This window comes from Ischnura elegans, chromosome 12 (genome assembly GCF_921293095.1).
Source record: "Ischnura elegans chromosome 12, ioIscEleg1.1, whole genome shotgun sequence".
Classification (NCBI taxonomy): domain Eukaryota; kingdom Metazoa; phylum Arthropoda; class Insecta; order Odonata; family Coenagrionidae; genus Ischnura; species Ischnura elegans.
The window spans coordinates 63,647,229-63,674,602 of NC_060257.1; the positions used below are offsets into that span (position 1 = coordinate 63,647,229).

At 39.0% G+C, this 27,374-nt stretch overlaps 1 protein-coding gene across 2 annotated transcripts in view; it reads left to right on the forward strand.

The window, feature by feature from the left end:
• Nucleotides 1-27,374, forward strand: part of LOC124168837 (3-hydroxy-3-methylglutaryl-coenzyme A reductase) — a 210,303-nt gene that overhangs the window by 151,825 nt on the left and 31,104 nt on the right. For both annotated transcript variants that reach the window (XM_046547173.1, XM_046547172.1), the window contains exon 3: nt 4,081-4,192. In XM_046547173.1, the coding sequence (XP_046403129.1) occupies nt 4,081-4,192 (112 nt within the window). The remainder of the gene's footprint in view (nt 1-4,080; nt 4,193-27,374) is intronic.

Here is a 27,374-nt window from a genome sequence, read left to right on the forward strand (position 1 = left end):
TGAATCGCTTGCGGTTGAAAGACAGTTCAAATTGTCGGAAGCTCTCGCCAGAAGCATCCGCGAACTTTGAGCTGGGCAATTTCCAAACCAATTTCTTCCGGAATCTAAAGATTTCGGCATTTCAACTCTCGTCTCACAAATCTTTCTGAATTCAAAAGAGCGTGGAAACTTCCGGAACTTTCTCCGCCGTCCGCCGGGGTACGTAATTTTTGCAATTCCTACTTCCCGAAAAATCTGGATGATTTCCCCTTAGCGAATGAGTCCCTGCTGCTTCTAATATTTTTAAGCTGAGTTACCTGCAGGTGAATTGTTTTAAGGTCAGGTCAGGGATTGCCCAGAAGATATCCAGTACAAAGGACTATTCTACACCTTACCCAATTTCTAAAAAAATTATTCATCGATTTTTGTTTTTCTTTACTGCTTCCTGATTTCGGAATTTTAGTTCTGTGATTTTAAAGCATTAAGTTCCATTAATACATTTTAAAATTATTATTTATGACTCTAATCAGTAGCGAAATAAAACTCATTTTACACATTAAATCATAAATATTTTAAAGTGCCAATACTGTAAAATCAGTAATATTGTTTCAGTTTTTCGTTCTATTTTTGTGTAATAACCGCTGTATCCCACACACTTTACTCAGAACACTTCAAACTATTTCAGCACTCCCGTGTCATTTTCTCGAGGAAATACTAGGGTGTGGCATAGGCAAAGAATGTGGAAATGTGTGGGATAGATAAAGGTTTGTAGCTCTTCTGATAGATATAACACAGAGTGTACATTCGATGATCGTTTCATTATACTACAACACTATCAAAACCCAGAAGTACTATCTTATTTTAGAAGATATTAAATAATATCATGTATAGTAAGTAATATCTTCTAAAAGAAGATAGTACTGCAGGAATAGAAGGATCAACAACTTTGCTGTTTCCACAAAGTAATTTATTAACACCGACCATGGTTTCGTTACAGAGTAGCATTATCAATTTTCGTCTGAAGACTTTCACAGCTTCTTTTATCTATGTTGCTGGTGGTTTTCGGGTATTGCTGTGTAGAAAACATTTTAACTCGACGTTACTACTGGGAGCGTTATCAAGAGAAACTTCTTCTTGTGTTGCGTTGTCTTTCTCTTGATAACGCTCCCAGTAGGAGGAGTGAAACGTCGAGTTAAAATGTTTTCTACACAGCAATACCCGAAAACCACCAGCAACATAGCATTATCAAGGTGAAAATTCAGGTACATTGACATTATATATAGCAGAATGCTGTCAATGTACAGTCACTTTCAAAAGTAAGTCCCCACGGCCAGCGCGAGCAACTACGTTTTTCTCGGAGGTCGAACTTCGGGTATTGGCTATGCCTTCTGTGTCTTGAACGGGCCAGTTTGACTTACTCTCACCGTCCGCGCAAGTCTTCCCGAGGCATTCCTCACTATTCCTAAATTCTTCGCTACTTCCCCGACTCCCAGTGCCACAACACAAGGCGAAGCATATAGTCTCAGTCATGGGATTCCCACCCTGATAGTATTTTGAGATGGATATTCCGAGTAGTCTGGCTTGCACTAAAAAATAACGAGACGTATCTGCGTCGCAACGCACATATGAGGAAGAAACGAAAATTGGAATTTACGTCTGAAAGAGTATTCAAAAAGTTTCCTACAAAATAACCTTCTAGATTATACCTTTAACACATTATTACCAACACCATCAATATATATTGCTCTATGTTTTAGTATTTCAAGCACACTGTTTGGCGCATTCATTATTCCTAACCATTTTCTTAGGATACATATGTTTACCATGGTTTATACTACTATTTTCTGCGTGTCTCATCACGCGAGAAATCAAAAATATTAATGTGCGCTAAATTGTAATGTTTAATTCTGTATCATATTTATTCCAGTCGTTATTACATTCGAGGTATCAGGAAGTAATTAACCGACATCTTTATGTTCATCGAAAGTTCGAATGTCTTAATAGTTACCATAAATATATTTTCTATAATGAAAATACCAACGGAAGCATTAATTACATGACTTGTGTGCCTATTTCTTACCATTTAAAGGCACATTAATACTATATGTTTTATCTTTGCCCCTTCATTGAGAGGTTAACCTAAGTCTTCCCCCTTTTTCGTTTATTTTTTTTCTGCTAAAACCAGTCGTAATTGGCGCCTGCTGATATCATGCAGGGCAATATCCTACACATTATTATGTATAAGTGGTTTTACATCATAAATAGAACTTACACTCATGTAATGAATACCTTGAGTCGGTCTTACGTGCGAACAAATACTGATCATATTCCTACTGACACTAAACTATGCACGCATAATATTCATCCGATAAAAATATACCGTGCTGGGTACCTAATAACTATTTCTGCATTATTAATACAAATTAAACTTATGAGCTGCCTAATATACTGCTTGGGATGTAGCGTTTGACGGTGTGGAAACTTAGGCGACGACAAAAGAGGGACAAGAAAAGAATGAAGGCATCCGAGATGTGAGTATAAAAAAGAAAGGAAAAGGTGAGAAGGATGGAGAGGAAAAAAAGAAGAAGTGCTATCCATGGTCGAGAGATTTTTGGTAAGGGGGGAGGGGAAGGATGAAAGTAAGGATATGGTTAGAATGAAAGGGCCTAATGCGAATGGGCGTCACTTTTAATTAAAGGGGTAAGTTCAAGTTGGGAGAGGCGCAGGCACGGTGATTCGTAAAATCTTCAATTCAGAAGGGCAGGTAAATTATGTTTTTCTATGACCACCACAACTGGTTGACTCACCATCATAACTCCACGCACATGTTGCATGTACTGTTTTTCTTAAAAAAATGAACAATATTAATGTATGAGTATTTCCCATGGACAAAAGAACAACACTTCCTACGACGCAATATGGTCTAACAGCCTGCCATTTCACTTGATGCCAATAAACATCTCGCTGCTTCTTTTAGTGAAAATTTATGTTTATCTTAAAAGCAATTCAATAAAATTTAAAGACAATCCAATTGCTTATTCGAAAAAATAATGCAAAATTATCTTCTCCCATAAAAAATTGCCGTACCGGTAGTTTTGACCGGTAAAAATTTAAAAACTTCTTCTGATTTTCTATTCACAGTATGGGAATAAGTTGCGTTATTCAAAATGTAGGCACTACTTGTAGTCCGAATAACCTACTACTTGGAGAGTGACTACTATTTAACTTGTAAACATTGAAAAAATGTCTGAAAATCTTTAACCGCCGGCATGGATGAACGCGATGACGGATGGTAACCGTGAACCGTGACGCAAATGACAATATTTACATAGGCGTATATATTTACGCATTTTTCACCAGGCGATCTGAAGAAAAAATATTGGAGTAACATGCTCGAAATGCTGCGAAAATTTATTTGCACAATATGTTTTGTATAAGTTTACCAAACTACACAGATGTCTCCTCTCTTCCTCGTGCGATGGGTTACTTGCCGGAAAAACCCATATATTCTTCTCCGCTTTATTCGGTGGTGGAATTGTTTGGCTGTGTGGGGGGGGGGGGGGGGGGGGTTCACGCGGCCTTCCTACCTCTGAAATCGTGCGTGGGGCTCTTGACGACGGTTAAAGTAGTCAAGTTGCACCATTTGTACTACCTGATCAAGTCGAATCGATCCCCAGTGGACAAGGAACGTGTAAGCAATACGCGAAGGTCGACTTCGGAGAATAACGGAGACGGCTGCGCCAGGTATGGGGACCGACTTTTGAAAGTGACTGTACCTGAATTTTCACCTTGAAAATGTTACTCTGTGACGAAACCATGGTCGGTGTTAATAAATTACTTTGTGGAAACAGCATAGTTGTTGATCCTCCTATTCCTGCGATTATGGATTTCCACCAAGTTACGCCCGCTACGATTAATTAATTAAGATAGTACTTCTGGGTTTTGATAATGTTAACTCTTAAATACGTCATTGTTAAATAGTAGTATCTTATTTCATTAAATTCCTATGATAGTAATTGACTATTGGCATCATTTTTGGGTTTTTACTTGGATATTCACGTGAGAACATTTTTAACCAATTTTTTGTCTGTTTCTTTACAGGAGTACGTTGCAGCTGATGTCATCGTCATGACATTGATCCGCAGCGTCGCCCTTCTCTACAGCTACCATCAGTTCCGCACTCTTCATAGAATGGGCTCCAAGTACATTCTGGGTGAGTTTGCCATGCCCACTTCAAAGCGATGAGTGTGTTTTGTCCTCTTGTGAGAAACATATTGGTGAGCTTCCTGAAGATTTAGAAGGACAGCTCGATTGAAAGAGTGTGCATTCGTTTTGTTCGTGCAGTGGAAATCTTTTTGTAGGTATTGAAAGAACAGAGATATGGCACTTTTCCGCAGGTACGACGCGTTTAGATCTTCATGTACATAATCATAAAGTACAATGAGGAGTTTTGGTTCCGGAGCTGCATAAATGCAAATCGCTCCTTGCCATACCATTCCCCAAGCGCACCACCCAATGACGCACATCCATCCGTTTTGCATTCATACAGCTACGGAACCAAAAATCCTCATTGTACTTGATAATGACCTGACGGTAGAAACGCGTCGTACTTTCAGTGCTAAACCTGTGGAAAAGTGCCGTAAGTGCCTAAAGTCCAAATAAAAAATTTTAATTCGGAGAAAATCCGAGATGTAATTTTCATACAGGAGATGCATTGGAAAGCGTCTTCTCTATACTCTAACACTAATATTATAGTGTAGATTATATGCTAAGAGTATACTCTATGTTTAAAATTTCCTAGATGATTGCGTTAATTCCTAACTATCAGAGCAACTGAGAATGAGACGCCACAAAAATATTCCCGGACGCCGCTGCCATCGAATCTTTCAATACTTAAGGGATGCCATTCCACTAGATCTCACCTGCTTGTGATACTTTTTGTAGGCTTTCGCGGTGTGGTGAAGATTCCGCGGAGAAGTTTACAGGATATGCATCACGTGTGTCCGTCTTCGTAGACCATAGTTTCGTCGGCATTACTACTGCTGGCTTTAGCAAAAGACGGCCGAAACCACCCCTTCTGCACTGGTGGCGTAACTAAGAATATGCTTTGGGGGGAGGATTAGAGGGCGTGGGGGGCGACCCCTCCCTCCCGACAACCGGGAAATTTTTTTGAAAAATGATATTCCTGGAAATACACTTTACATCATTTTGGAACTTAAAATATAGGTTTCATGAAAAAGTTAGGTTAAAATTTGCCAAAACTAAATAATACTTTTAAATAATGTTTTTATTGGTTCGAGGCTTTGGGGGGGGGGGGGGGAATCTATCCCCTTATCCCCCCATAGTTACGCCACTGCTCTTAACCCTATTGACCTGAAGAAGCCAGTTAAAATGTGTAGGAACTATCAAAACTAGAGTATGCACTCAGTATTTTCTTTTGGTTTTATACTTCTGAAGTCTTGACTGTCAATTTTCAATGGTTACTGACCAATTCACCTTAATTTAGTTTCCAATGGTGTTAGAAGATGAAAGGGACCCGTATTTTTCATTTTCTTTGCCCGTCGAAATCTTCTTTGCGAAAAATCGATAGCCTACCCCCTTTATCAGATAAGTTGCTTGCGTCAAAAACTCCTACCGAGAGTGTCACAGCTTCTCCTCTGCCTCTTTCAACGGTCTCAAGCGGTTCATTGTTGTTATCATTCGTGAGATCGGTTCGTTCCGTCAATGAGTGATTCTTCCTTAATGAGTCTATGAGCCGGAACTTTATTGACGTCACCTACTCATTAAAAGTGGGCTGCAACTTTCGCGTTTTTTTTTATATCTTAAACTTCTTGATAGGATGGCTGAATGAAGTAGATTTATTTCATTGTAAATTATCCTTTCAATCTTTTAACGTCCCCATTCCTATGATGAATTGTGATTACGGGTCTTATAAAACGACCCAAGTTGCTTTGTGGTAATCATTGGCGTGGACGACGGCATTCTGTATACTGAAGTTCAAATGCAAAGATTTTAATTCGGAGAAAATCTGAGATGTAATTTTCATGCATGAGACACATTGGCAAAACTCTACTCTACACTCGTACACTAAGAGTGTAGTTTAGACTAGATGCTAAGAGTATACTCTATATTTGAAATTTCTAAGATGATTGCGTTAGTTCCAAACTAGTAGAGCAACTGGGAATGAGACGCCACAAAAATATTCCCGGACGCCGCTGCCATCGAATTTTTCTTTACTCCTGACCCATGTCTGCTATTTATCACCATAGTGGCGTAAATGACGTAAGTTCGGTCCCTACCTCTCAAATACCATCACAACGAACGACCATATTTATTTCCCCTGACGACATACTCTGTCTGGGACGCCCAGAAATGGCAAGTGTTTTAATCTTTTATTTTTTTCACCGCGTCCTGAGAATATATTTTGATTCTCTTGAGTGCCAGGTGTACTTTCTCCTCTTGGAGAGGTCCTCTCGCTTTCACATTTCTTCCTTTGTGTTTTGCAGTATTCATGACCTTTTCTCAAATCTGTAGGTGTTTGTGTCGTCTGGGTTTCGTGCGGGAAAATCCTCCCATCTAAAAACCCAAGGCCGTTGATCTTGGACTATCACGTTGTTTTGTTTTCAAAGGACGAACTTAAATGTTTGATTAATATTTAGGATGTAGAACGTGATGTCCCTAATAGCAAAACTTAATTCATCAAAGATCGTGCAATTTATTTAGACCCTTAAAGCTACCATCCAATGATCCTAAAGATCCATCACTTCGACTTTCCTCCATGAACACAGGTTTACTGTATTTAATATCCATTCATAGTAAAATAAAACCTGGTCCAACTATTATTGTGGCCCCAGAGATGTATATAAAATCCATTTATTCCAAATTTCAGCTTAGTTAACGTGTGCCGTTTTGGAATCCATGGCTACAATTGTCATTTTTTATTGGTAGTAGTATTAACTAACAAAATAACAATTTTTTTGCCATTGATAGACCGTGAGTTAGTTACAAATTTATTTCCACACATTACTTAGTTTTGCCTTAAAGATACTTTTATTTTTTTATTTCAATATTTTGCTTTCAATAATGGTATGAAATTATTAAACAATATAGAAAGAATGGATAATCACCCACTAATTTTGGGAGCATTAATTCGTCATCTTCAAGGCTTACCTAATCTTTATGTATAATTTATCCTTACTATCTCTATAACCAAAATGGAAGTTCCGTATAATTTAACGAATTTTAATTTCCAATAAAAGATTCAAAATAATTGCTAAAAAGATTGATTTGAGAAAAGTTTGATAAGAATATTATGTGCAGCAACCTCTTCACAATCATTGTATTCAATCCGAAGGCTATTTTGGATAGATGAGGGTAGAGCTCACCCGAATCAGCCTCAGGCGTGTGAATATTACACTTTTAGGGTAAGAGGACCAGTTCTATTCCTTGCGTCACCTCGCTCTTCGAGGATATTGTTTGGGGATGTCCGATTGTTTCACCTGGGATTTGAACCCGTGACCCCTTGATCAATACTTACTCTCCTAAACCCAGGAATAATTTTAAGTATTTATAAAAATGAAATAATACCCACACTTTATCCAAATACAGTATATAATGCTCTAAAAAGTAAAAAAAATAAGCTTTTCATCGCTCCGAGAATATAACGTGGGTGATCATGAGTTCTACAAGAAATGAGTGTGGAAGAGCCTGATAAATGAATGAGGTTTGGCACACATGTTTCTCTAGAGTAGTTAAAAGCGTATTTTTTTACTTATTGGTTTATTTTATAATGCTTTTAGAAAAAGCGTGTTTAAAATCTTTTTTTATTTAAATTCCCTACTTTAAAGTGTTGAATCGTGTAATCGGTTAAACCAGAGCTGTAAAAAAAATTCTGCCAAAAAGTTTATAACTAACGCCATCTTTAGAGAAAATTTTAAACTATTTTTCCATATAAAAATTTGGTTAATTAATTAGAGCACATTGGAAAAAAATTCAAATGACTGTTTATTGAATATTGTATTGTCATAGGACGAAAAACAAGTGTGCATAATTTCCAGCGAATCGGACAATGGGAAGTAGGTTAAAAATCAAATACAATATTCAAACAATACAAACAAAGGAAACAAGTCAAGGAAAAGCGCGTAAAAAGGCACCATCTCAGATTGTAACTAGCATCTACTGAGTTGAGGAGTCAGATGTTGTTAGCTACTGTGGAAACTCGTCTCATGGGCCGGAAGATTCATTCTGCGCTTTTTTCCCCTTCGCCTTGTCGGATGAAAGGGAGAGCGGTTGACGTCACAACAGAGTCAGCTGACGGACGAGCCTAGATGGAGCGGGAAGAGGGGAGAGCGCGATCCGTTCAAGGACTCTTGAATCTCGTCCGCGGCCAACGACATTTCCTCGAGAAACCCCGGAAATCTCATCTTTTCCTCATCTTAAAGAGAATTCATCGCCCCTGTTCGGTCATACGAATGTTGCCTTTAATATCGAAGGATTAATTGTTCACATATTAAGAGTATTAATATTATTTAAGTATTCTACCGATTGTGATTTAATTTAAAAAAATACATCATATCAGGAGCTGTACATATAATTATTTTAGTGAGGTGCAGTATCCTTTGAATTTTAAATATCCTCCCAGCTGTAAATTGCAATGCTGACTGTGAGATTTAGATTTAAACATCGAATGTAAAAAACGGGAAATTAAGAAAAATATCTATTTTATCTGACGGATAAACTTACAATTTTACGAATTTTGTATGAAATATTAAGTAGCTTAATTAATTAATTCCTCGAGCTACGGTAGGTTTCCATGGAGTACTTCGGAACTATTCTGGTAATCTCCCTTCAAGGATTTTCCTCTTCAACACACAATACGGCTCATTCCCTTTCATTCCATCTAAAACTCCTATTCTCTTCCTTCAATTCCCTAAGGAAATTTTCAGGTAATTCAGATTAACATATCCGTTTCACCGTTTCGAGAAATCAATAATGTCTGCAAGGGTGTAAGGAATGGAAGAGCACATAAAATCATGTATACGCTTATTTTATCGTATAGTTTTTTTTTCTTAGAGACAAAATGAATGTAAGCCGATTAGGGCATTATAATGTGGCCTGTTTTTAATATTTCATCGTTTTTTTTTCTTTGAAATGTGCCACGGGATGTAGAATCCATTTATTTATTATTTCAGTATTTTACCGATTAAGATAGGCACAGAGCATTTGAAAAATATTCTGGCAGAGGCCCCTGCACTTCCCTCTTAAATTCATAATAGGTAGGCTGGAATTTCGTTCTGGGGGAGTCCAAAACCACGGGGAAATTTTTTTAAAAACAGGGTACTTAGTAGAGGGTTTTAAACTTATTTTAACGCTTTTCATAATCGAAAAAAACTTGAATTTTCAAAGAATTCTTTTATTAATCCATGATTTTTCGATATTTTTCTTTCTTTTACTAAGCAAAATAATTGTTACTATTTTTCGGTGGTGGTCCGGATCCTCTCGCTACGCCACTGCATAGGGAGTAGAATCAATTTCCAAAAAAAATTAGGTCAATATTTTTACTTTTTCCCTTCCCGGAACGTTGTTTAGTGGCGGTAATGATAAATGTTTACTTTTACTTACGATTATCATTAAAAGGATAACTACTGGTTATGCAAACATGAAATTTACAGGATGCATTATCAAAAAGAGGTTAGGGTTGCGTTATGAAAATATTTGTTGTTATATATATAAATGTATTCCATTTACATTCAAATATATTACATTAGAAAATAGTTGTGGAATATATAGGTACCCCTTATTGAATAGTTACCATCTTAAGCCTGAATCACACGATCATTTTTTTTCGTCGCGAAAGTAATCACTATCGAGATCACTTTTCCCGTCGCGAAAAGCAATCGCTCTAGTGATCATTTTTCTGAATCACACGGTCACTCCCGCCGTCGCTTTTCGCATCATTTCCAATATCACAGCTCGTTGTCATAGGGCCCACATCACGAAATTATACAGCGTGTTTGTTTATTTATGCCGTTCCCACATTTGTCAAACGTGGCGCTGCAATCACACCATACGGTCATGCTATCTGATTGGCTGATATGGGGTTTTAGTGACGGTTTTAGCGACGGAAAAAGCGACTGGACGAGTGATGAAAAATAGCAATGGGAATCCACATCGCGATCGCCATCGCGAAAAACAATTGCCGCCGACGAACATTTTGCGCAGTAATCGCGATACTGATCACTTTCGCGACGAAAAAAAATGATCGTATGATTCAGGCTTTACACTATTTGCACAGGTCTGGTGCTAACGTACATGAGAAGTTAATTTATTTATTTGCATTCAGTTATTTGTTATTTTACCGATTGCATTCACTATTATAATATGATATTTCAAATATGTATACAAGGATAACTATCTTTCTTATATAAACGCCGGATTACATACACAAAACATACAATATACCTTTAATTGAAAACTTTTTATGTCACCTTTCTTAACAGAAACTCTACTTCCTCATACCTCATGAGCCATTTTTTTTTCAGCGGATGCAAATCCCCATCTTTTTTCCGAGTTTGCCACATTACTTGGCAACATACTAAATAATTTAGGCCCTAAGTATTTGTATGACTGTCGATAAATTTCAGTCGTCGGCCTCTGAGACACATGGTTGAGGGGCAGATTATGTTGCCTCTCATTTTACAGATATTTCAAAGGTTTTCTGAAAAGGATGCACCCTGTTAGCATGGAGAGAAAGTGTCCGGTTTGCGACTGATTTTCCTATCTCTCCACCGACCATCTCCATCACTTGCCCTTGTGCCCTTGAGTACGCTTCGACATGAGTGTTTTCTTTCTCGACTGAACTTTCCCTTTTCAATGCCTCCGATTCTTGGGTAAAGTCAACGGAACACGGCGGTGGCTCTGTAGCCCAACGCTGTATCTAGTGGATAGAGCGTTGGACTACCAATTCAAGGATCCCGGGAAAAGCCTTCGGACACCCCTGGATGGAAACCCTCGAAAGAAATCAGCCCCCCCCCCCCCCCCCCATACTCTGAATGTGTAATATTCACACACCTGTAGCTTAGTCCAGAGTGAGCTCTACCCTTACTTATCAAAATAACCATCGAGATGAATCACCGAGTGATTGATGGATATTTTTTAATATTATGTATTTATCCCGGAAGCTCCAAAGGGAATGAATACCACGGTCTTTATTAAGCGTCTTTGGCCCTCCCACCTTGAATGTTTGCAATTTACACACCTTTGACTTTGTTCGGGTTGAGCTCTACACTAGGTTATCCAAAACAACCATCGAGATGAATCAGTAAGTTATGGGTATTGTTTTATATTTTGTGTTTATCCCAAAAGCTCCGAAGGGAATTATTACCCCGGTCTTTATAAACTGTCTTTGCCCCTCTTGCCTCGACTGTGTGCTCTTAACACACCTGTGGCTCAGTACAGGGTGACTTCTACCCTCACTTATTCAAAGCAAAAATCGAAATGAATCTCCAAGTGAATGATGATTTTTTTCTATATTTACCCTAAAATCTCCGAAGAAAATTACTTCCACGGTCTTCCAAATACTCTGTGGGTTAAATCACTGATCGAGTGAATATAAATTAAAATATCATTTTAATTTTGGTGTGTTATTCTTCTGTCCTGGCTATTGGAAAAAAATCTCTTATATTATGGAATAGGGTAGTTTCCTTCATCAAAGAAAACGAAAGAAATTGATTGCGATACGTAACCCACCATTAGTGTATTCATAATGTACAAATTACTTGGTTTTAGGAATCCCAGTTTAGACGAATGTTAATGGTCAATTTTAACCTCATTTGAAAAAGGCCAGATTGGTGCCCATGCGATGCCACTCCACGTGACGTCACAGGGACCTAGTTTCTATACGAGTAGATAGTAGGAGTTTTATATCGTCTGAGATTACCAATGCATGCATGAGGCACAGATCTCAGGGAAACATGTCTTAATAATCACCTATTAAAAATACCTACGTTCGGAAAGTTTTCTTCGTTTGATAGGGTAATAATAATCCTTATTTAAGCCAAACGCTACCTGCTAGCAGGGTACTCTGCTACCTGCTAGTATCCTGCGTCGTATCAGCGCTCAAAGCCTCGCCCCAAGGTCACCTCACTTGCGGCAGCGGGAACCAAAACGACGTCACACGGGGTTTTCCCAGCATTCATACTTAGCCGTCGCTTTTTCGCGCGCTTGAAATTTTTCACATTTCATTTAATCGCGAAAAATAGATATCGTCATTTAAAAATCTGAAAGGGTTAAATACGTACTCCAGGAGTAATAATCTTTCGATTTTGGCAATAAAAAAATAATAGGATACCACCCTATTGTCTGCCCAAAGACTACGAAGCCGATTTTCAATCGTTTCTCTTTTCTATATTTTTGTATAACGTGCATAATTGATTTAATTAGGATGAGAGCCTGTTTTCTTGTCTCTTCGTCTTCCCGGCAGTTTCGTCATCGGAAGTAACCGGGGCAAGTGGTCGGCCTTGTTCGTTGCGTCACGGGTCATTACCCCAACCCCGTCTGCCTACTCTCTCTTGCTCCTCTTCCCTGTAACCTGTGCCTGTGATGGTCCAGTGGGATGTTAGCGTCGAGGATAAAACTCATCGAGGGCCTTCATACGTATTTTTTTGCTTTAATGTTACGGAAGAAGGGGAGAGTTTGGTCTTTTTGATCTTGTCTTTTCCTGCTTGATCCCGGAAGCCAGTGAGGTGCGAAAGAAACCTTTTAATTTCAACGTGTTTTCTACAGATTTTTGCCGTTTTTCTCGATTTCGAACGTATGCAGGTTTATTGTGGGACATTTCATGGGTGGATAAAAAGAAAAAACTTTGCGGAAAAGGAGCATTTCGAATTTTGCGTAAAATTGAATTTATTCGCCACTTGAATGGTTTCAGCAGGACTTTCGTCATCTTTAGGCAGCCAGTGGAACAGGTGGAGTGGGACCAAAGATAACACTTTTAAACGTGAAAAAAGTTTTTTCACGTTTTTTCAAAAAGAGTATTTTCTCCTCTCCAGCTCAGAAATTTTTCAAATTTCTTCACTGTCAATGCATACGATTCGGAAAAAATCGTATCAATAGTCAACGTGAAGTCTTTTACCTTTGTCCTCTCTTTTTCCTGATAATCTAAGCTCCGTGCTCATCCAGATTTACCTTGCTTCATACTTGGTTTGAATAAGATTTCCAATCATATCGCTTTTTTCAACATGCGTATTAATAATACGCATGTTGAAAAGAGCGATATAATTGTCCTGGGTGGTCCTTATAATAAATGGTTAAATATTTCAAAACCTATGGAGAATAAATCACTAAGTCCAAATAATAGCCCGTTTTGGCAATAAACTGTGACAAATATAGCATTAAAGGTTATATTGACGAATTTTAAAGTTTATCTGAAGAATTTTATGGTTTTACGATTAGTGAGAATGATCAACAAATGTTGAGCGTATGCAACCCGCGTGCCACCCAGAATGTCTGCCTAGGGTGGGGCGCGCTCACTCTTGGAGCCGTATCTCAGGAACCACTGGTCACAATTGGAATATGTTATAGGAGCAGCATGCCAAATGTCCAGTGTATCGTTATTTACCATAGAAAATCAGTTGAAAAATACCATCGCCTTTTTATCGCCATTCATATCCGATAAACAGCCGAAATTACCAAAATTTCTCAGTTTTGAATGCGATGCGGCACGTTTTCCCGTAATCCAATTACAATAATATTTTACAGGATATGTTTTTACACCATTTGGCATGAATTGAGGGGGTGTCCCGAAAGAAATTCGAAAAATCGAAAAGTAAGGACCACCCTAGCGTATTATTTATTGCTTTATTATTATTTACATGTATTCTGCTCAATCTGCTTTTTAAGCCCTTCTACTATCTGTATCTTCTTCATAAATTTCTTTCCTTACTATTCAAGTCTATCATTCGGTATATTTCGGAAGTTTATGTCTGCATCGGGATGCCGCAAGTTATTCTTTCACTTGCGTTTGAATGTCTATACTGTCTTTGTAATCGCAAAACCACAATGGACTTGTGGATAAGGATAATTTTTAATATTTTATTCAATCTCTTTTTGAGTGATAGTCCATGTGATTTTGGAGGGATAACATTTATGGGAGAGGGTGAGAAGGCAATGGGTGCAATTGATTTTTTTTCTAAACTGAGCTAGGTACAGAAATTGATAGATTAAATACACAAAAACTTGGTGGACGAGGGATACGATTGAGCCTCTGTTCTGTGCTGACATCGATGGGATATCAAATGCGCTACTAAATATCTAGTGGATCTTGTTTGTTTTCTTTGCCTGATTTCTGCGCCTAACTATGTTCAGAAAAAAAATCACTTGCACCCCTTGGCTCCTCTCATATTTATTGCTGTAATCGTTTCCGTTGTGAAATGTCTGATTAAGTTTCCATTGTAGCGCTTTCATTAATGCGACAGTAAGAAAACTTTCTTCCTCTTTTGACGTGGCTGTCAATTTGCTTAAAAATATCGCCGGATAATTTTACCGGATATGGATGTTTTTTAACGGAGTGGTGCGTATTGATGAAACACGAGGAAGTGATTAAATGGAAATTCCCTCGACGTGAAATCTGTTGTATGCTGCAATGAATGTTAATTTTTTTCTGAGTGCTCATCTTGATTCCAGATTGTCTGGTTGTGAAAGTTACGATAAACACGCCGAGAGCATCTTAATTGACTGAATTTTATCTCCCTGTGAAATAATGCAGTTGATTCATCGTGTTTATCCTTTTAATGGACGCGATTTGGCAAGGTTATATTTTATCTGACGGTTATAAGGAAATTCATCGAATTAAAATTGTGATATGTTAGCCTATAAGCGACAATCGAAACTGGTGTACAGGATTATAGATGCAGCGGTTAAGGCCGTCTAAGCCATTCTATTTCTATTTTACGTATTGTGGTTAATATTACTAACTTTTACAACGATAAGGCTATGGCTCATCGAATATGTCGAATTTTAGGAAAATTTTGTGAAAGTGCATTAGTTCCAATTTACGGAGAGAAAAATTTTTGTACGATTTCATCCTCTATGGCATTGTGGTTACGAGGTATAATTATTGTTTGCAATTAAAATTGTTATTACTATTATTGTGATGTTTTCATCAGGATGTAAATTTTCTCCAATAAAGTATTTACCTTTCAAGTCAATGATCCAGATTAATTTTTTTTTGCTTGCAATGGCCGGCTAATCATGCTATTAATTACGTATTTTTCCTGCCGTTATTGCTAGTTAATGAATTCATTCGAGTAAGTCGTAGATCGGCCATCTGTTTAGTCTCCGGTATAAAATTTATTTCCTTGAATGGAAGGTAGGAGTTCGTATGAATACTTTTCACCTTTATCCGACAGTAATTGGATCCTTTGAGTCTTAGATTTGGATCAATATTTCCACGTTTTATATATATGTATGTATGAGTGGTTCGTTAAACTATAAAACTTCATGACAGTAAAGTTCTGCTCTTGTTAATTTCTTCCCCTTTTTGCTAAAAAGGTACCGTAAATCATAACATTCCTTATATCCTACCACCCAGTTTTGGAGCAATTATTTGTGATTCATTTTAAAGTTGAGCAATCATTACATATTAACGACTTTTTAACCAGAAAACTGGACTGATGGCTCGCTCAAACCGCCCTTGGACCCACTGTCTGTCGGTTCTTTGTGTATCACATCGAATATCGATTTTAGCACTCATATTTTTCGTAGATACCTTAACTGCCTCCATCGCTCTTCTTCGTAGGATAGACCTAAGAGGCTTTGGTTGTGATTTATGGCGCCCCTTCGGCGGACGTGGCAGAAGAAGCGATCGCTTCCGATGCGATGAATGGGACGAATCTTGAACGGGTCCGGTGGAGAATGTAGCGTCTTGGAGGATATCCTGGTTCACGTCAACCTATCAATTTCCTACTGTTGAGATTTCAGAGGTCTATATTTTGTGGAATTTAAAGCAAAGGATACAATCTATGAATACTGGCTGGGATTATTTGAGGGGCTTGGCGTTTCTATGCCCCAGCAAATCACTCTCCATTAGGATCTTTCAACACTTATCTGTTGAATTACCCGTATCACAACGTTTTAAACGATTATAACCTTTACTTGTGGTTTTAAATCTTGAAACTAAAATTTTCAGTGGTGTGGTTTTGTTGGTGGTTTCCAACGATACTTAGTGGAAAATGCTGGACATTTTGGATAAATTAAAATTAAACTTTGTTTTTCCACAGAATTTTTATTGAAAACTACCTTGGTTTCCACGGTTAACGTCATCTTCTGGTAGTGTTATCATGGTAGTATTTTGATAAAAATTCTGTGGTAAAACAAAGTTTTTTTTATTCATCCAAAATGCTTTGGTTTTGCTTATATGTGGTGAAAAGTCTCAAGTCTCAGAGCAGTAGTCTATGCTAGTAGAATTCATCTGCAGCATTGTGATTACGACTAACTACCTCAAATAACATTGGTTGTGACAAATAGGGTAATTTTCGAATTAATAAAAAACATATCTGGCGAAAATTGTCTTCGAATCTACTGATCGAGGTTTATTTTTTTAGTTATTTCTGTCATTCACCTCTTATAAAAGTTGAAATCTTTTATTAAAGTATTGCCATTAAATTTAAAAACCCTGTTATTATTCTTATGTTATTATGCGTATTTTATCGGGGTGGGATATCATTACATGCATATAAAAAGTTTAATATAATAATTCTCTACTTCTTGAAGTAAGCGCTCGAGATGCTTCCCGAGATGGCCAGATGCACATATTTTTGGTTTCACTCTAAGGACTATCGTCATTCCATTGTGGTCATTTCATTGTGTGTAAGTTTTGTGGGTTTGAATTTCACCTATTCAGGGTGTCCAGCGACCGGGAAAGCGGGAATTGTGCATGCATGGTATTACGCATGAATTATTGATGAATTTTTGATCCAAACGGGAATTTAAAAATATTTTATTTCAAATTCATTTCACATAAAATTTTGCCAGTTCAGCAACCATTTTTTCCTGGCCTAAAATGTGTTTGTCGTAATTTTTAGTGCAGTGGCATAGTAGAATTTTTACAGCCGCAGAATGTCAAGCAAGATGACAGAACCGAAATTTCTTGCACTCTTGACTCAAATAAGATTCAAAAACACGAAGAATAGAATGCCAGGTGACGTCAACACCTACTTAAGAGGTCGAAGCATCTTCTTGGCTTGCATTAAATAAATTTAAATTATACATACGATGTGCGTTACATTCACAGACAAAATATCATTCCCCTGATTTTTCGATTTTCGAACGATTCGAGAGGTGAATAATTTTTTTCTCTGTGGATTTTTCGCACAATTTGTGCATTGCGGGTGACTCCTGTAAAAGTTATCACCGTGGCTAGTCCCGGTATACTTAAAACTTATGTGCGTTAACTAACCTATTCATTAACCTATTGTAAATACATGGTTATAATGTTATTTAAAAGTATTAAAGTTAATTTGGATGTTTTAAAATTCTATCCATCGCAATAATCGCGTAGGATTAACCTGGAATTTCGTAAAATTTTCTGGAAACCGGGGATTTTGTATGAATTTTTCTGCTTTGATTGGCAAGAAACCCTGCTATTGGCCGGGGTAATCCAACCAACAACCCAAGTTGCGCCTAGTTTATATATTGCTACGAGACACTGCTATTACTCCAATCCCCTTAAATAGTTGTTAGGTAGGATTCCAGGCTGTTGGCATTTAAAACACTTTTAAATTCAACTAGTTACACTGCCTATCAATTTTCTCGTCCATGAGTCTCTCGTATGTCTTTCTTTCTTTCTTCAATTCATTGTTTTTTTTAAGTCATTCACGATTTTATCTTGGAAGGAAAAATCAAACTTAACTAGTTTACTGCATATCTAAAAAAAAAACTAAAAAAAGAAGTATGCATAAATTCAAAAGTTCACTAGACAAATTTGTCCAGTGTGCAAAATTAATTAAAATCTCATATGACAAAAGAAAATGAGAAATAAATAACTTTTAACTAATTAGTTTCCTATTTTCACGCAAACAACATTTTACAATGTCACTTTTATTACAAATGCGCCATTTTTTTAAATGCTTATGTTAAAAGGCTGGTTGTGGTGAGATTGACTCGCCGGTACAGCCCTTGTAGTCGCGCCTTCGGCGCGGATAAATAGTGACATTCAACATGATTTTTGGTGAAAGTGTCTCCTCTGTGATTCGAGACATCAATGCGGTTCTCCTTGACGACCTTCTCGTTTGTATCAGCCCTGCCGGCGGATTCTCATTGGTTCACATCTCACGCGTCGTCCGCACAACACGTGCTGCTCGCGGACTTTCCGCCCCAGTGGTGGCAACCGTGAATTTCAATGCTGGATCTTTGTCACAGTAGGGCGCTGCATGTGAGCGGCAGACTCCCAACCAAGGTCCCTATTGGCGCTAGGCACCCAGCTGCGGCTCCCACTCTAGCGCCGTAAGGTTTCCAAAACATCCTACTGCCGTAGTTCCAATCTAGCGATTTGATCGTTGGATTATTCTTCCTCATAGGATAATCCCCTGAAATCGCTGGCACAGTAATGGCTTTGCCTGGTTTCGCTATTTAGTTGGGTCCTTTTCGCTTCCATAGCGTTAAGGTGTTTTTCTCTGTCCCATCCCTTCCAACACTTTCCCTACCCCAGAGGCGTCGAGGGCTCCTATCGCGACGGCGGCGCCACTTTCCTTTTTCCTTCCTGTCCTCCCACTCCCGGGTGATCGGGATCAGCAAGATTGCTGGGTCCCGGCCCCGGTGTGTTGTACCCTAGCAGGGCTCCCCTGAGCCCTTATTCTTATTATTGCCGTAGTTCCAACGATTTGATCGATGTATTTTTCTCTTTAATAGGAAAATCCACCAACACCAAACCACATTAATGGCTGATGATAGGTTTCGCTATTTAGTGGGCCCTTTCCGCTTCTATAGCGGTGAGGTGTTTACTCCGTCCCATCCCTTCCAACCCTATCCCCATCCCAAAGGCGTCGTCGGGCTCCTATCGCGGCGGCGCCTCTTTCCTTGTTCCTTCCCATCCAAACCCCTCCCCGGGAGCCCGGGCGTGTAAGGGCTCCCGTGTAAGGGCTCCCGGCCCCGGTGCATTGGAACCCTCAGAGGACCCACCTTGGTGTCCTGATCATTGCCGTAGTAGTATCCAACGAAATGAGCGTTGGATTATTCTCATTATAGAATCATCTCCCAATTTCGTTGTCAAATTAAGTCATGGTTTCCATTGTAGTGGGCCCCGTCGTCCCTATGGCGGCGAGTTTTTTTTTCCCTATCCCCAACCTTCCATTCCTATCCTCTCCCTGGAGGCGTCGTTGGGCTCTCATCCCGACGGTGCCTCTGATTCTTGTTTTCCCTTCTTAGCCCTTCCCTTCCTGATACGCACGGGCGTAAAAGTCACTGACTTGGTTCCCGGCCCTCAGGATCGTAACGTTCGCGGGCCCGCCCTAGGTACCAGTTTCCATTGCCGTGGTATTAGGCATAGAAATTGGCTGCGTTAAGGGAATTAGGCTGGGAGTCGCTAGAGACTCGGAGGCTGCGCGATAGGCTAACATTCCTTTAGCAATTAAGAATAGTTATCTTAAAGAGCGACAAGGAGAACATAATATTAGAGCCCCACTTTATTTCCAGGACAGACAGTAGCGACAAATTAAGAGAGATATTTTGCTAAACTTGATTTGATATTTATATTAGATATGGGAATTAGTTTTTCCCCGAACCATGAAGAACTTTAATATATGCTAGTCGTAATTTTTTTGAGCATTTGCTTTTTATATGTAAACTTCAAGCTCTTCCCTTTTATAAGTAAAATTCAAGCTCTTCCGTGAAAACGAGGGAAAGGCAGTGCGTGCAGTGTATATTGTTACCGGCTGTGTTAACTGATTGGCGGTAGTCATCTCGCGTAAAAATTAAAAATCGTTCGCACGATACACACGACACGCAAGCTATGGAATTAATCTGTATCCTAATTATCAATCTGCCTATGAACCTAGAGTATAGAGTATGAAAAACATGCTGTTAAAAATACTTGCGAATTTCAGGATATGCATGAAGGAATACGCAAGATAATGATGTACACTAAGCTTTTTTTCAGATATTACGTATACAGTGTTGATTTTTTGGTATAATTCCTAATTTTGGCCGCACTTTAAAATCCTGCCTACGTTCGCGTTGGCCGCAATGCTTCGTCTCTTTTCTCGCAAGTTTCGCCTTGAGAGTTTTCTGGTCTCGCTCGTGTTTATTGGCTCCTCTCAGACGTTTCCTTAGTCGCTGATTCTGCTCACGAGCCGCCAGCGTCCTCCTCTTCGTCGACATGCTCATCCACACTCGCTCTCCAGTGCTCAGCAACCTCGCAGATCAGCCAACCAAATCTCTCCCACGCTCCTTTCCTCTTTGATTCTGCAAATTCACTCTCGAACGTCCGATAAAATGCCTTTCTAGTCCCCCGCGGCATTTATATCATCGTATTTCAGTGTCATTGATTTTACTATGAGGAATTTGAATAGTTTTATTGTGCTCTAGGTAAAACCTATGAGAGCAAAAAAATAGAAAATACAGGAAATGTTCTACCCTCAATAAATGACAAATTGACAAAAATGTGGTATTATGAAGATTATTGCTAGGCTAACAAGTAGTAGATATTAAGACAAAAAATGTAATATATTCAGTATTAATTACACAAAAAAATAAGTTTTAACACAGATCATAATGAACACACGCATATATGTGTATATTTATGTAGAAAGTTTTGATAACATAACGAGTTTATAAAGATAACTTAGATAAGTTGAGGAGACTAACTTAAGCCCTAGACTTCAAATAGGAGTACAGCCTTCCTTTGAACGACTGAAGTGATTGAGACGTCTTTATATTTGGCGATAGAGAGTTCCAGAATCTAGATGCTGTTAAATGAAAAGATTTGAAATATATATTGGTGCGGGCTTTAGGAATTTGAAGATCAGAAACACGGCGGGTGGAAATTCCAGTAACTTTTTACGGGGGATAATAATTCGTAAAGGTATGTGGGGTACAATTAGTTGATGAATCCGCTACTGATCTGAGGGTCTTGAATTCTAGTCCCGCTTGGGTCTGGCTTTTTTCAAATGAGTTAAAATTGACCATTTGCATTCGTCTTAACTGGGATTTCTAAAACCAAATAATTTGTATATTATGAATACACTAATGGTGGGTAACGAACTGCAATCAATGCCTTTCGTTTTCTTTGATGAAGGAAACTACCCTATTACCCCCCTCCCCCCCCCCCCCCCCCGTAATTTATTCTATTCTCTTCTTCCCTCTTCCTCGTTAACCCAACATTCTACCCTCCAGCATAGTTTTCAGCTCTCAGCACTCGCGCCATCCATGCAGTTGATAGTTAGTTGAATAGGCTTTGAATTTTCTCTGGCAAACGGTTCTTGCACCCTTCCGATTCGCTGAAAGCCTTTTCACCCTGTTCGCGTCCGGCATCCTTCCAGCGCACGTCCACCTTCCGTCACTTTCTTCCGTCTCCCTGATATCCACTTCCTCCTCTTCCCGTTGGCAAGTGGTGTATGCTCGTCTCATGTCTCTTGCGCCCATTCCGAGGCCAATGAGACGCTACTCATGCCAGCGCTCTCTCCCTTGAGTCGTCTCCTTTTTAAGTGCCGCTTCTACAAGTAGCTGCCTGTGTCAGTAGTTGTGCCGTGCTTGTCCCATTCTGCGTTTCCCTCACTCTGAATTCTTTCGAATTTCCATTCGAAAATGGAGTTTGTAGCGCGTTGAATGTTTTCGCGATTGTGAATAGGGCTGAAGATGTTTGTTTCGCAAAAGTAAGTAACTTTCCCCTAGAATTTATTCGTGATCTTAGTAAATGAAGCGGTAACCGAGAGTGGGTTGTCCTCTTGGTTACGAGTCCCGAGTTCATATTCGGGATGAAACCTTCCGGGCGGTCAGCAAAAATCTTCTGGTGGCGGAGGGGTAAAGTCCTCGCCTTCCAAACCGTAGGTCGTGGGTTCGAATCTCGCCTGGGTAGTTGGTCCATATTCAGGGACATGGATTTTTGTGTCGTGCTTTGTTAATCCTCCGTTGTAAAGGCTTCTATGTCCTGTTTACGGGGAAATTGGAAAATAAATAAAATATATAATTTGGTCTAGGTAAGGAACTAGTCCCCCAACCCTGAGTGTTTAGCATTCACACGTCTTTGGTTTGATCTGGGGAAGGCTTTACCCTTACCTATCCCAATCAGTTTTCTATCTGAATCACTGAATGTGTAGGGGTAGGAAAATATGCGGTTTTGTTAGGTCGATAAAAGTATATTTTGTTATTACAATTAGTAGGGAACAAGCTCATAATGTGCCTTTTATAAGTAACAACCTCTCGCGTAATGATAGTTCACCAAACCCAAGTATAATTGTAGACTTTCAATTGTCCGGAAATTGATTTTTGATGAATCTTTATTATGATACCAAGAGATGTTTTCAGGTATGGTGGCTAAGTCACACATTATACCTAGACCAATGAAAAATATTTCCCGTTCGAGCATAATTTTTTTGTCACTTGGGAGACAATTTGTTCGGTTTTCAAAATACTCGCAGTACAAAGGTGAGTTATCCAAAGCGATCCATTCATTCTCAGTTGTTGCCGTGTATTTACAATCGTGAAAGAAATCACTAAAAGGGTATGAATTTGGTAGACCACATAATTACGAGTTTGATTTTCGCTGACCAGATCCAGTGATAACATGGAAGAAGATGATACCTTATTTCTCCGTGAAATTCGAATTGCTTTGACTGCCTGCGGCGCGGGTAGCTATTATTGTAAACCTATTTCAAAGCGCGGCGGGTGACAGCACAGTTGAAGGCCGACTGGAGAAACCTCTCCTGTAATAAATAATTAATTAAATGCTGCAATTTTCCGCAGGATTTAGTCGAACACGACGTGTTTCCTTGCTTCAAGTCTGCAATAGTATCAACAACGATATTAAGTCAAAAGTTATGATAACAACATTAGTAAGTCAAGGACTGAATAATTATGTTGCGACAACGAAAGGCTTCGTGTTCGAATTAAGCTTGTGGAGATATTGCAATGTTTCATTTAACTATAATTACTGTAGAGGACCCTCAAGTCGGCCTCTAAATGTGTAGTCACCTACCGCGCTTTAAATCTGTTTCCAAAAGACGCCACTGGCGTCGCTGACTGGCAAAACGATCCCAATTTCACGGAGAAATAAGGGGAAAATATTATAATGTTTAATTTAGCTATTTTTAAAGACTTCCACCACATTTTACCGTAAATTATACGAAATACCCTCTTGTAACATTCGTGCTTATTGGCCATCGATCCCTCTCAGTCTAGAAGGTAGACGCGGATGCTCTCCCACCTGGCGGAAGGAGTTTGCATTTCTCTCCATTCAATACAATGCGAGCGCTAATGATCTTCACTCCGTCGCGTCGGACGTGGGAGTATTTATTTCAAAAGTGTCGCCGGTGGATGCCCTCGAGTTAACGACCAGAACCACGCTTGAATAATTCATCTCATTCCCACCTTCATTGTTGAGGTAGTCGTAAATTCTCTTCCATCGTTTCCCATTGCTATCGTTCTTCCTTAACTTAAAAGCAGTTGTTAGTTGTTCATAAATTGCTCATTCCGAATCTCAATGGAGGAAAAGTTTTCTTAAATGATTGTTTGGGTGGGGCTATAATTTTGCCCATCAAGAAGAAGTATTTAGAAGTTTATCCCACTTATTTTAAGTTGTGTCGTTCAAAAAATAATAAATTATAATATTTATTCGTCCAGACATAAGTATATACAGGTAATTATTTCCATTCAGGGAAGTAAGGTAGCCTATAAGACTACTAGCATATACTTGGGCTAACTTAAAAATTCTTAAATGCGGTAATAATAAGAAAACAGAGAACCAAAAATACCTATTATCTAAAGAAAAAAATTGAAAGGAATTTTATGTGTAAAAATAAAATCAAAACTGTAGTGACTGTAAAATATATAGTTTCCAATTCGTATGAATTTTATTATTATACTATTTATTTCGATAAGATCCGGCGGTAGTAATCAAAATATTTTGGTATCAATTTTTTTGTGTTTAGGGATCGTTAAATTGTAATTGGATCGAAATCCATAAGCCCTTTGTTAAATTAGTTCACCGGTTATAAAAAGTTCTCGAAACTTTATAAATAAATACATGCCTCAAAGCTAGAATATTAATAGTCCCCTCGATTTTGGTAATCGGACGCGCAGCTTGCGCATTCGAGGGATATCTACTATAGCTCATTGCTAGGAGTGTGAACAAGACATTTTTGGTGCATGAAGTTGTGAGGGATGCCTCCTATGCTAACGATTTCCCCGTCCCCTAATACCCCATTCATGAACACGTTTTCCTTTCTCTCTTTCCTCCAAGAATGCGTAGGATCGGAGGAAATGAAAGTTGTTCTCTGTGCTTCTGATGTCAGGATGAATATTCCACCAAGTTCCGGTGAGTGCTGTAATCTCATTAAAAACCATAAACTTGTGCGGAAGCAAAAGTTTTTTATTTTGCTCCACGAAAATGAGGCTGGCTGGGAAAGTTATCTCTTACAGTATCCTTTGGAAGAGCTCGTTATATTCCAAGTAACACCTTTTTGTCTCTTGGAAATTTTTCCACATCCGTTGACAAGGTCGACGCTGGTGTATTCTCGAGTCTTGTTCATGTTACTACGAAACCCATCTTGTATTCCACATGTTTCCTTTTAAACAGTTGACAACCGCACTTATTTAAACCTTGATCTTCTTGCATATGTTTTTTTTTCAATTTATAACTCAATCTACGAGTAATTTTTATAATTTTTAATACTAGTCTTACTTTTCCGTAAATCGAAGGCGTCCACAACGACTTCATTTAAAATCTAGTGTTCCACATGTTAGCTGTTCATCGCTATAAAATCAAGGAAATTGAACAAAATTAACCGTAAATAGGAGCAAAGACCAGCTGTAATATATTATAAATGAAGTGTATTTAACAAGTGAAATACCAAAAGACTTCCAGAAGAACATCATAATCCCGATTCCCATGAGAAAAAAGCAGAGAACTGTGAAATTTTTACGACTATAAGCCTAGCATCAGATGCATCGTAGTTGTAGACAAGAATCGTCTATAGAAGAATAGAAAGAAGATCAAAACATTTCCTGGATGAAGACCAATTCGGATTCAGGAAAAGCAAAGACACAAGAGGAGTAATCTTGGCCCTTAAGCTTCTCATAGATGGAGATGTGCGAGTCAATCTTCGAAACGTCGGTCCTAGTTAATTTGACCCGGTAGGGAACCCGAGAAATATCCCTTCAATTTCCTGTTCGATTTTGGGTGGGATGACCCAGTTACCACGATTTTGAAGACGTAACGTGAACTAATCCATGTGCGTTGGCGGAAGAGTCCTGTCTGCGGTCCAGAGATGGAAGACGAGAAGCTGCGGAGGTTTTGTAACGACGAGTAGGAAGATGTTGTTGACCGGGCAAGTTTTTTTTTCTTTTTTGTCCGCCAACAAAAAAAAATTGGTCGTAAGGAGGTTATCGGAAGTTTGCGGCCTGTTCGGCTGGGATGACGTGACGCGAGTCGTGTGCCTCTTGTCTTCGGTGAGAAGCCGGTTTCGTGACACGAGGGAGCGGTCACTATTGCGTGTTTTCATTGAGCGGGAAAGTGTAATGCGCGTCAGTTACTTGCGTTTGTCGGTCCCTCGAATGCTCATTTTTGTCCTGGATGTGGACCCATTCGGATTCAGAAAAACCGAAGGCACAATTGAAGCAATTTTTGCTCTTAGGCTTCTCGTATAGCATCATAGCCCTTATGGCGATGGGCGAGTCAATTATACTGGGGAACAGCCCACTCAGATTTCGTGGTCTTAGATATGTGACTTTGGCCAACTTTTGGCCTCTGGATTTATTAAAATAACCTCGGTTTTATCAAGGAGGTTGTAAATATCTGGAGGCCCTGTATTCGAGTTTTAAGTGTGGTCAGAATTCCGCCATCTTGGTTTGACAATTTTCGGACTTAGTCTCAAACAGTGTGCGTATATTATCAAGAATTCTATTCATTATATCGCCTCTGATTCATAAAATGAAAATGCAACAATTACTTTTTATTGTCGTAGGAGTTTTCCGATCGTTCGTCATACTACTGTGTATATTAAACTGTCCATATAGTCATATCGTGGTGATAATTTATCGTCGTGAACATACTTTCGTACTATTATTGCGACCGGTCCGCTAACGATAAGATTTCCATTGGCTGTAATCTTATTAATTACCTGTAGAAGTGCAGGGGAATGGATATTTTACACTTGTAAAATGTTGTTTTCGGCTAAGCTAGTGCAAAGCAGAAGAGTGGTTATTGACAATTTTTCCTTGTGAAAAGATGTTTGAGGCATATTTTCACGAAGCCCTGCCATAATGATAGAAAAAAGGTTTACTGTGTTCGTTTGCGATAGTTTATTTTAACGTAACAACGATCATGACCGAATATTTCACCAAATAGTTAGCATTAACCCTTATGGGATTATCAATGTTTTGGTCAAAGTGGGCGTGGCTATCCTACCCAAGCACCTCCATTCCTGCCACACTGCGCTCAACGCTCGGAACCAGTGGTGCCCTCTCTGGATATTTACAACCTCCTTGGCTCTTATCTATCACGCCAGCTTGTTAAGGCACAGGATACACTCTTTTTGTCTATGAGTGTCATACAAAATTTGCATGTTAAGGAATTTAGAAGGAAATCTTACCTTTTATACCATCCATACATATTATCTACCGATTCGATGGATAGATTTTTCTTCCTCATAGGAAAATCTACTAGGATCGGTAGAACATTAATGGCTGTTGCCGGGTTTCGCTAGGCTCCTTCCCGCGCCCTCCATGGCTCTTTCATAGCCATGGGGTAAGCGTGTTTCCTTCCCGCTCCCGTTCCTTTTCCTCCCCCCCTTGAGAGTTCGACGTATAGGAGCTCTAGAGGCTAAGTGCCGTCGCTCTTGGGGTTCCTTGGCGCAAGCTGATCCTACCTTTTATACCATCCATACAGAATGTTTTAATCTATACAAAGGTTATATATAAATTTTATATAGCTGCTTTTATAAAAGGTACGGTCTGTAAATGCGTGCAAATTGACAACTAGTGTATGCAACGCTCATGTCACATGAGCTCTCACTTGCATTTCCTGCGTAACTATACCACAATGTATAAGACACGGTCTCCGGCGTATCTTTGTGAAACTGCTTCATCATAAAATAAAATACTTCGTTGTATTCGACACTTTATTTTAAATAGTACGACCTGGGTTTCTGCATATCATGCTATCATCAGGAGGTAGATAGCATGTT